The following is a 14,293-nucleotide window of genomic DNA, read 5'->3' as shown; positions in this document are numbered from 1 at the left end:
CTGTCTTATCTGGAGTCCTGTGTGAATTTAAGTACGCTCCCTCTAATTCTCGCACTCTCTCGCCCTCCCGGAGGACCTGAGCCCTAGGACCATGCCTCAGGACTACCTGGCCTGATGAATCCAGGCTGTTCCCAATCCACCTGGTCGTGCTGCTACTCCAGTTTAAACTGTTTTGCCTGCGGCTATGGAACCCTGACCTGTTCACCGGACATGCTACCTTGTCCCGGACATGCTGTTTTCGACTCTCCCGCTCTCTCTGAACTGCACCTGCTGTTGCGACCTCTGAATGATCGGCTATGAAAAGCCAACTGCCATTTACTCCTGAGGTGCTGACCTGTGTCACCCTCTACAACCACTGTTATTATTATTTGACCCTGCTGGTCATCTATGAATGTTTGAACATGTTGAAGAACAATCTGGATTTAATAGTCTGTTATAATCTCCACCTGGCACAGCCAGAAGAGAACTGGCCACCCTGCAGAGCCTGTTTCCTCTCTAGGTTTCTTCCTTTCTAGGGAGTTACCATGCTTCTACATCTGCATTGAGGTTTTAGGCTGGGTTTCTGTACCAGCACTTTGTGACATCTGATGTAAAAAGGACTTGTGAATACATTTGATTGATAATAAAGAGTAGCAGCAGTGTATGTGATGAGTCAAAAGAGGGTGAATGCAGACAGTCCGGGTAGCTACTTGGTTAAATATACTAAACAAAAATATAAAACGTAACATGTAAAGTATTGCTCCCATGTTTCATGAGCTGAAATAAAATATCCCCAAAATTTTCGCATATACACAAAAAAGCTTATTTCTGTCTAATTGTTTTGCAGCACAAATTTGTTCACATCCCTGATTGTGAGCATTTCTCCTTGGCCAAGATAATCCATCCACCTGACAGGTGTGGCATATATTGCTGGTCCTCAACACTGGGGCGCCACAAGGGTGCTTACTCAGCCCCCTCCTGTACTCCCTGTTCACCCATGACTGCGTGGCCACGCACGCCTCCAAGTCAATCATCAAGTTTGCAGACGACACAACAGTAGTAGGCCTGATTACCAACAATGACGACACAGCCTACAGGGAGGGTGTGATGGCCCTGGGAGTGTGGTGCCAGGAAAATAACCTCTCACTCAACGTCAACAAAACAAAGCAGATGATTGTGGACTTCAGGAAACAGCAGAGGGAGCACGCCCCTATCCACATCGAAGGGACAGCAGTGGAGAAGGTGGAAAGCTTTAAGTTCCTCGGCGTACACATCACTGACAATCTGAAATGGTCCACCCACAAAGACAGTGTGGTGAAGAAGAAGCAACCTCAGGAGCCTGAAGAAATTTGGCTTGGCCCCTAACACCCTCACAAACTTTTACAGATGCACAATTGAGAGCATCCTGTCAGGCTGTATCACCGCCTGGTATGGCAACTGCTCCGCCCACAACCGTAAGGCTCTCCAGAGGGTAGTGAGGTCTGCACAACGCATCACCGGGGGCAAACTACCTGCCCTCCAGGACACCTACAGCACCCGATGTCACAGGAAGTCCAAAAAGATCATCAAGGACCACAACCACCTGAGCCACTGCCTGTTCACCCCGCTATCATCCAGAAGGTGAGGTCAGTACAGGTGCATCAAAGCTGGAACCGAGAGACTGAAAAAAAGCTTCTATCTCAAGGCCACTAACATTGAGTGGCTGCTGCCAACATACTGACTCAAATCTCTAGCCACTTTAATAATAAAAAATTGGATGCAATAAATGTATCACTAGTCACTTTAAACAGTGCCACTTTATATAATGTTTACATACCCTACATTACTCATCTCATATGTATATACTGTACTCTATACCATCTACTGCATCTTGCCTATGCCGTTCTGCCATCGCTCATCCATATATTTATATGTACATATTCTTGTTCCATTCCTTTACTTAGATTTGTGTGTATTAGGTAGTTGTGAAATTGTTAGATAACTTCATAGGTATTACTGCACGGTCGGAACTAGAAGCACAAGCATTTCCCTACACTCGCATTAACATCTGCTAACCATGTGTATGTGACCAATAAAATTGGATTTGATTTGTGTAGTGAAACGCTTGTGTTCCTAGCTCAGTGCAGTAGTATCTAACAATTCACAACAATATATACAAATTTAAAAGTAAAAGAATGGAATTAAGAAATATTAGGATGAGCAACATACATTTTTATTTGTCACATGCGCCGAATACAAGTGAAATTCTCACTTACAAACCCTTAACCAACAATGCAGTTCAAGAAATAGAGTTAAAGGATTTACTCAATAAACTAAAGTAAAAAATTAAATAAAAGTTACACAATAAAATAACAATAACGAGGCTATATACAGGGGGTACCGATACCGAGTCAATGTGCGTGGGTACAGGTTAGTCGAGGTAATTTGTACATGTAGGTAGTGGTAAAGGCACTATGTATAGATGAATGCTCTACAACATTCGCAGAGTACGACCCTGCCTCACACAGGAAGCGGCGCAGGTCCTAGTCCAGGCACTTGTCATCTCCCGTCTGGATTACTGCAACTCGCTGTTGGCTGGGCTCCCTGCCTGTGCCATTAAACCCCTACAACTCATCCAGAACGCCGCAGCCCGTCTGGTGTTCAACCTTCCCAAGTTCTCTCACGTCACCCCGCTCCTCCGCTCTCTCCACTGGCTTCCAGTTGAAGCTCGCATCCGCTACAAGTCCATGGTGCTTGCCTACGGAGCTGTGAGGGGAACGGCACCTCCGTACCTTCAGGCTCTGATCAGGCCCTACACCCAAACAAGGGCACTGCGTTCATCCACCTCTGGCCTGCTCGCCTCCCTACCTCTGAGGAAGCACAGTTCCCGCTCAGCCCAGTCAAAACTGTTCGCTGCTCTGGCACCACAATGGTGGAACAAGCTCCCTCGCGACGCCAGGACAGCGGAGTCAATCACCACCTTCCGGAGACACCTGAAACCCCACCTCTTTAAGGAATACCTGGGATAGGATAAAGTAATCCTTCTAACCCCCCCCCTCAAAGATTTAGATGCACTATTGTAAAGTGGTTGTTCCACTGGATATCTTAAGGTGAATGCACCAATTTGTAAGTCGCTCTGGATAAGAGCGTCTGCTAAATGACTTAAATGTAAATGTAAATGATAAACAGCGAGTAACAGCAGCGTAAAAATAAAAAAATGGGGGGGGGTTGGTCAATGCAAATTGGCTGGGTGTCCATTTGATTAATTGTCCAGCAGTCTTATAGCTGGTAGAAGCTGTTAAAGAGCCTTTTGGACCTAGACTTTGCGCTTCGGCACCACTTATGACTTGGGTGACTGGAGTCTGACAATTCTTGGGACCTTCCTCTGACTCGGTCTAGTATATAGGTCCTGGATAGCAGGAAGCTTGGCCCCAGTGATGTACTGGACCGTACACACTACCCTCTGGATGCCGAGCAATTGCCATACCAGGCAGTGAACCGACCGCTCAGGATGCTTTCGATGGTGCAGGTTTTTGAGGATCTGGGGATCCATGACAAATCTTTTCAGTCTCCTGAGGGCGAAATCGAGTTGTCGTGCCCTCTTCAGAACTGTCTTGGTGTGTTTGGACCATAATAGTTTGTTGGTGATGTGGACACCAAGGAACTTAAAACTCTCGACCCGCTCCACTACAGCCCCATCGATGTTTATGGGGGCGTGTTCGGCCCTCCTTTTCCTGTAGTTAACGATCAGCTCCTTTCTCTTCATCATGTTGAGGAAGAGGTTGCTGTCCTGGCACCACACTGCCAGTTCTCTGACCTCCTCGCTCTAGGCTGTCTTATCGTTGTCGGTGATCAGGCCTACCACTGTTGTGTCATCAGCAAACTTAATGATAGTGTTAGAGTTGTGCTTGGCCACGCAGTCGTGGGTGAACAGGGAGTACAGGAGGGGACTGAGCATGCACCCCTGAGGGGCCCCAGTGTTGAGTATCAGCATGGCAGATGTGTTGTTGCCTACCCTCACCAACTGGAGGCGGCCCAGGTGCGATTGAGATTGTGTCATCTGTGGATCTGTTGGTGCGGTATGTAAATTGGAGTGGGTCTAGGGTTTCTGGGATGATGGTGTTGATGTGAGCCATGACCAGCCTTTCAAAGCACTTCATGGCTACAGACGTGAGTGCTATGGGTCGGTAGTCATTTAGGCAGGTTACCTTCACTTCCTTGGGCACAGGGACTATGGTGGTCTGCTTGAAATGTAGTTATTACATGTTGGTATTACAGACTCGGTCAGGGAGAGGTTGAAAAATGTCAGTGAAGACACTTGCCAGTTGGTCAGTGCATGCTCTGAGTACACATACTGGTAATCCGTCTGGCCCCGCGCCCTTGTGATTGCTGACCCATTTAAAGGTCTTACTCACATCGGCTACGGAGAGCATGATCACACAGTTGTCGTCGATGCACTTATTGATGAAGCCAGTGACTGAGGTGGTATACTCCTCAATGCCTTTAGATGAATCCCAGAACATATTCCAGTCTGTGCTAGCAAAACAGTCCTGTAGTGTTGCCTCCGCGTCATCTGACCACTTCCTTATTGAGCTGGTTCTTCCTGCTTTAGTTTTTGCTTGTAAGCCGGAATCAGGAAGATAGCATTATGGTCTGATCTGCTAAATGGAGGGCGAGGGAGAGCTTTGTACGCATCTCTGTGTGGAGTTAATGTGGTCTAGAGTTTTTTTCCACCTCTGGTTGCACATGTGACATGCTGGTAGAAATTTGGTAAAAGTTTGCCTGCATTAAAGTGCCCGGCGACTAGGAGCACCACATCTTCTTGTTTATTTATGTCCTTATACATCTGGTTGAGAGCGGTCTTAGTGCACACATCGGTTTGTGGAGGTAAATAGACGGCTACCAATAATAAACAGTACCAGTAAAAAGTTCAGACATACCTACTCATTCCAGGGTTTTTCTTTTAATTTTACTATTTTCTACAACGTAGAAATATAGTGAAAAAATCCAAACTATGAAATAACATATTGAATCATGTAGTAACAAAAAAAAGTGTTAAACAAATCTAAATATATTTTATATTTGAGATTCTTCAAAGTAGCCACCCTTTGACTTGATGACAGCTTTGCACACTCTTGGCATTCTCTCAGTCTGAGGTCTTGAGCGCTTTGGAGCAGGTTTTCATCAATGATCTCTGTAATTTTCTGCGTTCATCTTTCCCTCGATCCTGACTTGTCTCCCAGTCCCTGCCGGTGAAAAACATCCCCACAGCATGATGCTGTCACCATCGTGCTTCACCGTAGGATTTGTGCAAGGTTTCCTCCAGACGTGATGCTTGGAAGTTCAATCTTGGTTTCATCAGACCAGAGAATCTTGTTTCTCATGGTCTGAGTCCTTTAGGTGCCTTTTTGCAAACTCCAAGCGGGCTATCGTGCATTTTACTAAGAAGTGGCTTCCGTCTGTCCACTACCATAAAAGTCTGATTGGTGGAGTGCTGCAAAAACAGTTGTCCTTCTGGACTGAAGGAACTCTGGAGCTCTGTCAGACTGACCATCTGGTTCTTGGCCGGGCGGCCAGCTCTAGGAAGAGTCTTGGTGGTTCCAAACTTCTTCCATTTTTAAGAATGATGGAGGCCACTGTGTTCTTGGGGACATTCAATGCTGCAGACATGTTTTGGTACACTTTCCAAGATCTGTGCCTAGATACAATACTGTCCTTGAGCTCTACGGACAAGTCCTTTGACCTCATGGCTTGGTTTTCGCTCTGACATGCACTGTCAACTGTGGGACCTTATATAGACAGGTGTGTGCCTTTCCAAATCATGTCCAATCAATTGAATTTACAACAGGTGGACTCCAAGTTGTAGAAACATCTCAAGGGTGATCAATGGAAACAGGATGCACCTGAGCTACATTTCGAGTCTCATAGCAAAGGATCTGCATACTTATGCAATTATGCAAAAATGTCTAAAAACCTGTTTTCGTTTTGTCATTATGGAGTATTGTATGTAGATTGATGAGGGGAAAAAATTATGTAATCCATTTTAGAATCAGGCTGTAACATATCAAAATGTGGAAAAAGTCGAGGGGTCTGAATACTTCCTGAATGCACTCTATATTGGGCAGCAGCCTCTAAGGTGCAGGGTTGAGTAACCGGGTGTTAGCCGGCCAGTGATGGCTATTAAACAGCGTTATGGCCTTGAGATAGAAGCTGTTATTCAGTCTCTCGGTCCCAGCTTTGATACACCTGTACTGACCTCGACTTCTGGATGATATTGGGGTGAACAGGCCGTGGCTCGGGTGATTGATGGCCTTCCTGTGACATCGGGTGCTGTAGGGCAGGCAGTGTGCCCATGATGATGCATTGGGCAGACCGCACCACCCTCTTTAGAGTCCTGCGGTTGCGGGCGGTGCAGTTGCCATACCAGGCGGTGATATAGCCTGACAGGATGCTCTCAATTGTGCATCTGTAAAGGTTTGTGAGGGTCTTAGGGGCCAAGCCAAATTTCTTCAGGTTCCTGATGTTGAAGAGACACTGTTGCTTCTTCTTCACCACACTGTCTTTGTGGGTGGACCATTTCAGATTGTCAGTGATGTGAACGCCGAGGAACTTAAAGCTTTCACCTTCTCCACTGCTGTCCCTTCGATGTGGATAGGGGCGTGCTCCCTCTGCTGTTTCCTGAAGTCCACAATCATCTGCTTTGTTTTGTTGACGTTGAGTGATAGGTTATTTTCCTGGCACCACACTCCCCGGGCCATCACCCCCTCCCTGTAGGCTGTGTCGTCATTGTTGGTAATCAGGCCTACTACTCTTGTGTCGTCTGCAAACTTGATGATTGAGTTGGAGGCGTGTGTAGCCACGCAGTCATGGGTGAACAGGGAGTACACTTGCAATAACATCTTCTAAGTATGTGTATGTGACTAATTAGATGTGATTTTAAATCAATTGAATTTAACACAGGTGGACTCACAATCAAGTTGTAGAAACATCTCAAGGATGATCAATGGAAACAGGATGCACCTGAGCTCAATTTCAATTCTCATAATAGAAGGGTATGAATACTTATGTAAATACATTTATTTATTTAGCAAAAAATTGTAAATACCTGTTTTCGATTTGACATTATGAGGTATGTAGATTGATGAGGAATTTTTATGTATTTTTTAATCAATTTTAGAATAAGGCTGTAATGTAACAAAATGTGGAAAAAGTCAAGTGGTCTGAATACTTATCGAATGCACTGTATGTATGTGTTTGTGTTGTGTCGGTGTGTGTGTGCACAGACTCAGAGACCCTCTCATCGTGTATATAGTGACAGACAGAACCAAACAGTATATATAGTGATAGAACCAAACAGTGCTCACCAAACAGTATATATAGTGATAAAACCAAACAGTGCTCACCAACAGTATATATAGTGATAGTACCAAACAGTGCTCACCAACAGTATATATAGTGATAGAACCAAACAGTGCTCACCAACAGTATATATAATGATAGAACCAAACAGTGCTCACCAACAGTAAATATAATGATAGAACCAAACAGTGCTCACCAACAGTATATATAATGATAGAACCAAACAGTGCTCACCAACAGTATATATAATGATAGAACCAAACAGTGCTCACCAACAGTATATATAGTGACAGAACCAAACAGTGCTCACCAACAGTATATATAGTGACAGAACCAAACAGTGCTCACCAACAGTATATATAGTGACAGAACCAAACAGTGCTCACCAACAGTATATATAGTGACAGAACCAAACAGTGCTCACCAACAGTATATATAATGATAGAACCAAACAGTGCTCACCAACAGTATATATAGTGACAGAACCAAACAGTGCTCACCAACAGTATATATAATGATAGAACCAAAAAGTGCTCAACAACAGTATATATAGTGATAGAACCAAACAGTGCTCACCAACAGTATATATAATGATAGAACCAACCAGTGCTCACCAACAGTAAATATAATGATAGAACCAAACAGTGCTCACCAACAGTATATATTATGATAGATAGAACCAAACAGTGCTCACCAACAGTATATATAGTGACAGAACCAAACAGTGCTCACCAACAGTATATATAATGATAGAACCAAAAAGTGCTCACCAACAGTATATATAGTGATAGAACCAAACAGTGCTCACCAACAGTATATATAATGATAGAACCAACCAGTGCTCACCAACAGTAAATATAATGATAGAACCAAACAGTGCTCACCAACAGTATATATTATGATAGATAGAACCAAACAGTGCTCACCAACAGTATATTTAGTGATAAAACCAAATAGTGCTCACCAACAGTACATATAGTGACAGAACCAAACAGTGCTCACCAACAATATATATAGTGATAGAACCAAACAGTATATATAGTAATAGAACCAAACAGTGCTCACCAACAGTGTATATAGTGATAGAACCAAACAGTGCTCACCAACAGAATATATAGTGACAGAACCAAACAGTGCTCACCAACATTATATATAGTGATAGAAACAAACAGTGCTCACCAACAATATATATAGTGATAGAAGCAAACAGTGCTCACCAATAGTATATATAGTGATACATAGAACCAAACAGTGCTCACCAACAGTATATATAGTAATAGAACCAAACAGTGCTCACCAACAGTATATATAGTGATAGAAACAAACAGTGCTCACCAACAATATATATAGTGATAGAAGCAAACAGTGCTCACCAGTGCTCACCAACAGTATATATAGTGATAGAACCAAACAGTATATATAGTGACAGAACCAAACAGTGCTCACCAACAGTATATATAGTGACAGAACCAAACAGTGCTCACCAACAGTATATATAATGATAGAACCAAACAGTGCTCACCAGTGCTCACCAACAGTATATATAATGATAGAACCAAACAGTGCTCACCAGTGCTTATCAACAGTATATATAGTGATAGAACCAAACAGTATATATAGTGACAGAACCAAACAGTGCTCACCAACAGTATATATAGTGACAGAACCAAACAGTGCTCACCAACAGTATATATAGTGATAGAAGCAAACAGTGCTCACCAACAGTATATATAGTGATACATAGAACCAAACAGTGCTCACCAACAGTATATATAGTGATAGAAACAAACAGTGCTCACCAACAATATATATAGTGATAGAAGCAAACAGTGCTCACCAACAGTATATATAGTGATACATAGAACCAAACAGTGCTCACCAACAGTATATATAGTGATAGAAACAAACAGTGCTCACCAACAATATATATAGTGATAGAAGCAAACAGTGCTCACCAACAGTATATATAGTGATACATAGAACCAAACAGTGCTCACCAACAGTATATATAGTAATAGAACCAAACAGTGCTCACCAACAGTATATATAGTGATAGAAACAAACAGTGCTCACCAACAATATATATAGTGATAGAAGCAAACAGTGCTCACCAACAGTATATATAGTGACAGAACCAAACAGTATATATAGTGATAAAGTAAAGTACAAATAAAAAGACAGAGAAAAACACTTGACTCACCAACAGTGTATATACTGCAGTCAGTCAGCTTGTTGATGGAAGCTTCCTGGTACACTCCATCAGGGTTCTTCACCTCTACTACAGCACCAACCTGACAGACCAGACATACTGCTGTTAACATTCAATACTGGCTGACATTTATCTGGCTACGGTGACTAAGTCCTCATCACTTCATGTAGACATGAAAAGATGCATTTATAATGAAGAGTATAAGACAACAGTAGTGGCCTGAGGCTGGGCTGGCCGGTCTCGTACCTTCAGAGGGCCTTGGATGCTGTCATCATGGACCTCTGCTGTGGTCAGGTCTGGTTTAAAGGTCACCTGACGAGGAAGAAAGGGGAGGAAGAGGAGGTTAGAGAGTTAGTAATGTCAGTAAACAAACAATTCACGCCCTCATCTGACCTCCTGCTCCTACCTCATCAAACAAACTCAAAACCTGACAGATAGTCAAGACGTCGTTGTCTCTCCAGGACTGGGACGGGCGAGATGAGACGTGAGAGACGGCCCAAGCTGCTTTCACACTGTGAATCAATAGGCTTGGCTTTCTACTTCAGAGCACTTTAGTGAGAGAGTGCCAGAGCACCCGAAAAATGTATGAATTTTCAAATGGCATGTTATGCCTTTTGTTATAACAGGTGTCAGTTAACGTCGACTAAAAACGGAATCCAAATTGTTGCCAGTAAACAGTGACGATCATAACCACCGTCTTGATAACTGTGTAAAAAGCTAGTGAGATATACAGTACCAGTCAAAAGTGTGGACACACCTATTCCTTCAAGGGTTTTTCTATATTTTTACTATTTTCTACATTGTAGAATAATAGTGAAGACATCCAAACAATGAAATAACACATATGGAATCATGTAGTTAACAAAATAAATGTTCAACAAATCAAAATATATTTTATATTTGAGAATCTTCAAAGTAGCCACGCTTTGCATTGATGACAGCTGTGCACACTATTGGCATTCTCTCAAACAGCTTCATCTGGAATACTTTTCCATCGGCCTTGAAGGAGTTCCCACATATGCTGAGCACTTGTTGGCTGATTTTTCATCACTCTAAGGTCCAATTCATCCCAAACCAACCAATTGGGTTGAGGTTGGGGGATTGTTGAGGCCAGGTCATCTGATGCAGCACTCCATCACTCTCCTTCTTGGTCAAATGTCCCTTACACAGCCTGGAGGTGTGTTGGGTCATTGTCCTGTTGAAAACCAAATGATAGTGGGACTAAGCGCAAACCAGATGGGATAGCGTATCGCTGCAGAAAGCTGTAGAGGCCATGCTGGTTAAGTCTGCCTTGAATTCTAAATAAATCATTCACTGACAGTGCTGGGGCGGCAGCGTAACCCAATGGTTAGAGCGTTGAACCAGTAACCGAAAGGTTGCAAGATCGAATCCCCGAGCTGACAAGGTACAAATCTGTCGTTCTGCCCCTGAACAAGGCAGTTAACCCACTGTTCCTAGGCCGTCATTGAAAATAAGAATTTGTTCTTAACTGACTTGCCTAGTTAAAAAAATATTACATTTTTTATTAAAAATAAGCACCATCACACCTCCTCCTCCATGCTTCACGGTGGGAACCACACATGTGGAGATCATCCGTTCACCTACTCTGCATCTCACAAAGACACGGCGGTTGGAACCAAAAATCTCAAATTCGGACTGATCGGACCAAAATATATTTCCACCGGTCTAATGTACATTGCTTGTGTTTCTTGGCCCAAGCAAGTCTCTTCTTATTATTGTTGTCCTTTGGTAGTGGTTTCTTTACAGCAATTCAACTATGAAGGCCTGATTCACACAGTCTCCTCTGAAAAGTTGATTTTGAGATATTACTTGAACTTCTCCTCTGCAGCAGAGGTAACTCTGGGTCTTCCTTTCCTGTGGTGGTCCTCATGGGAGCCAGTTTCATCATAGTGCTTGATGGTTTTTGCAGACTGCACTTGAAGAATCTTTCAAAGTCCTTGAAACTTTCCGCATTGACTGACCTTCATGTCTTAAAGTAATGATGGGCTGTCGTTTCTCTTTGCTTATTTGAGCTGTTCTTGCCATAATATGGACTTGGTCTTTTACCAAATAGGGCTATCTTCTGTATACCACCCCTACCTTGTCACAACACAACTGATTGTCTCAAATGCATTAGGTAGGAAAGAAATTCTACATTGTTGAAAATAGTAAAAAATTAAGAAAAACCCTGGAATGAGTAGGTGTGTCCAAACTTTTGACTGGTACTGTATATACATATTTTGAAATATATTTTCCTTTATTATTTTCCACTAACCCTACCCCCCCTAACTGGAGTAAACTAATGAACGATAACACTTAGGATTCTACTTCCAGCTTAAACATACTATATACATTTTAAGGACAGTATATTTTACATGAGTTATCTTGTTGGTATTAGTCCCACCCTTCAGCTCCACTAAACCCCTCCCATCTATCTCTTAACACCAACCATATTGGATTTCTATTTGCCATATATTTTCAACTGTGATGTGATGTTTTACAAAAGTTCTGAACCTTTCTATTCTCATAGTTTCTACAGATTGTAAACTAAAGATTAACATTTTTGCTAAAAGTATTATTATATTATTGACTGATTGACTATGACTTTTCAAATCACCCAGTATTGCTATCTGCAGGGTTAGCTTCAGGTAAATGTTGCAATTCTTCAGCCATTCCTGGACCTGTGACCAAAAGCAAGCTACATATGGACAGTACCAATATAAATCATCTAATGACTCTGCCTCCTCACAGCAAAATCTGCAGAGCTGGGAAGATTGTATCCCCCATATATATAACATTCTATTGGTTGCAAGAATTTTGTATAATAATTACATTGAAAAATTCTATGCTTTGAAACCAGTGTCGTTTTGCAAATCAATTCACAAACCAAGTGCCATGGAATCGGTACATCGAAAATCTCTTCCCAACTATTTTTCTCTTTATATGTATCAGCGGTCAATGTTTTGGTCCTTAAATTAAACTGGTGTATAAACTCAGCAAAAAAAACTCCCCTTTTCAGGACCCTGTCTTTCAAAGATAATTCGTAAAATCCAAATAACTTCACAGATCTTCATTGTAAAGGGTTAAAACACTGTTTCCCATGTTTGTTCAATGAACCATAAACAATTAATGAACACGCAGCTGTGGAACGGTCGGCAATTAAGGTCACAGTTATGAAAACGTAGGACACTAAAGAGGCCTTTCTACTGACTCTGAAAAACACCAAAAGAAAGATGCCCAGGGTCCCTGCTCATCTGCGTGAACGTACTTTAGGCATGATGCAAGGAGGCATGAGGACTGCAGATGTGGCCAGGGCAATACATTTCAATGTCCGTACTGTGAAATGCCTAAGACAGCGCTACAGGGAGACAGGACGGACAGCTGATCGTCCTCGCAGTGGCAGACCACATGTAACAACAACTGCACAGGATCGGTACATCCGAACATCACACCTGCGGGACAGATACAGGATGCAACAACAACTGCCCGAGTTACAACAGGAACGCACAATCCCTCCATCACTGCTCAGACTGTCCGCAATAGACTGAGAGAGGCTGGACTGAGGGCTTGTAGGCCTGCGGTAAGGCAGGTCCTCACCAGACATCACCGGCAACAACGTCGCCTATGGGCACAGACCCACCGTCGCTGGAACAGACAGGACTGGCAAAAAGTGCTCATCACTGACGAGTCGTGGTTGTGTCTCACCAGGGGTGATGGTCGGATTCGCGTTTATCGTCGAAGGAATGAGCGTTACACCGAGGCCTGTATTCTGGAGCGGGATCGATTTGGAGGTGGAGGGTCCGTCATGGTCTGGGGCGGTGTGTCACAGCATCATCGGACTGAGCTTGTTGTCATTGCAGGATATCTCAACGCTGTGCGTTGAAGGGGAGACATCGTCCACCCTCACCTGGTACCCTTCCTGCAGGCTCATCCTGACATGACCCTCCAGCATGACAATGCCACCAGCCATACTGCTCGTTCTGTGCGTGATTTCCTGCAAGCCAGGAATGTCAGTGTTCTGCCATGGCTAGCGAAGAGCCCGGATCTCAATCCCACTGAGCACGTCTTGGACCTGTTGGATCAGAGGGTGAGGGCTAGGGCCATTCTCCCCAGAAATGTCCAGGAACTTGCAGGTGCCTTGGTGGAAGAGTGGGGTAACATCTCACAGCAAGAACTGGCAAATCTGGTGCAGTCCATGAGGAGGAGATGCACTGCAGTACTTAATGCAGCTGATGGCCACACCAGATACTGACAGTTACTTTTGATTTTGACCCCCCTCCAACCTTTGTTCAGGGACACATTCCATTTCATGTCTGTGGAACTTGTTCAGTTTATGTCTCAGTTGTTGAATCTTACGTTCATACAAATATTTACTTAACATTAATCAGTACCTTGGTTAAAACAGCTACAACTTGAACAACAGTTTAATAGATCATTATATTGTATATTACCAACAGAAACTACCCCTAGGGCCAGACTCAGACTCAGGCACATTAACAGTGTTGAACAGTTACCTTGGCCTTGACCAGTCTCTTGGCAGTCTTAATCTTGGCCTCACAGAAAGCACCTCTGTACTTGGCGCTGACATCCGTGCCCACTGTCAGGTAGGGCGGCTCCTCCGGAGTCTGAACGGAGAGAGAGGGAGGGAGGGAGGGGACACGGAGTGGAAGGGAGTCAATAATGCCATACAGATTAGTAGAGAAGAACAAGAGATTCAAATGAGGACAGAGCAGTGACAGAGGAGGAGGCAGTGAGTGAATAATACCA

General features: G+C 43.4%; 1 protein-coding gene across 4 annotated transcripts in view; it reads right to left on the bottom strand.

The window, feature by feature from the left end:
* Positions 1 to 14,293, bottom strand: part of arid4b (AT-rich interaction domain 4B) — a 169,600-nt gene that overhangs the window by 114,000 nt on the left and 41,307 nt on the right. For all 4 annotated transcript variants that reach the window (XM_029701926.1, XM_029701929.1, XM_029701916.1 and 1 more), the window contains exons 3-5: positions 14,041 to 14,151; positions 9,773 to 9,838; positions 9,518 to 9,608 (exon numbers count right to left, since the gene is read on the bottom strand). In XM_029701926.1, coding sequence (XP_029557786.1) covers positions 9,518 to 9,608; positions 9,773 to 9,838; positions 14,041 to 14,151 — 268 coding nt within the window. The remainder of the gene's footprint in view (positions 1 to 9,517; positions 9,609 to 9,772; positions 9,839 to 14,040; positions 14,152 to 14,293) is intronic.

This window comes from Salmo trutta, chromosome 2 (assembly GCF_901001165.1).
Source record: "Salmo trutta chromosome 2, fSalTru1.1, whole genome shotgun sequence".
NCBI lineage: Eukaryota > Metazoa > Chordata > Actinopteri > Salmoniformes > Salmonidae > Salmo > Salmo trutta.
Note: the sequence above shows the minus strand (reverse complement) of the source record. Positions and strands in the feature narration are given on the sequence as shown.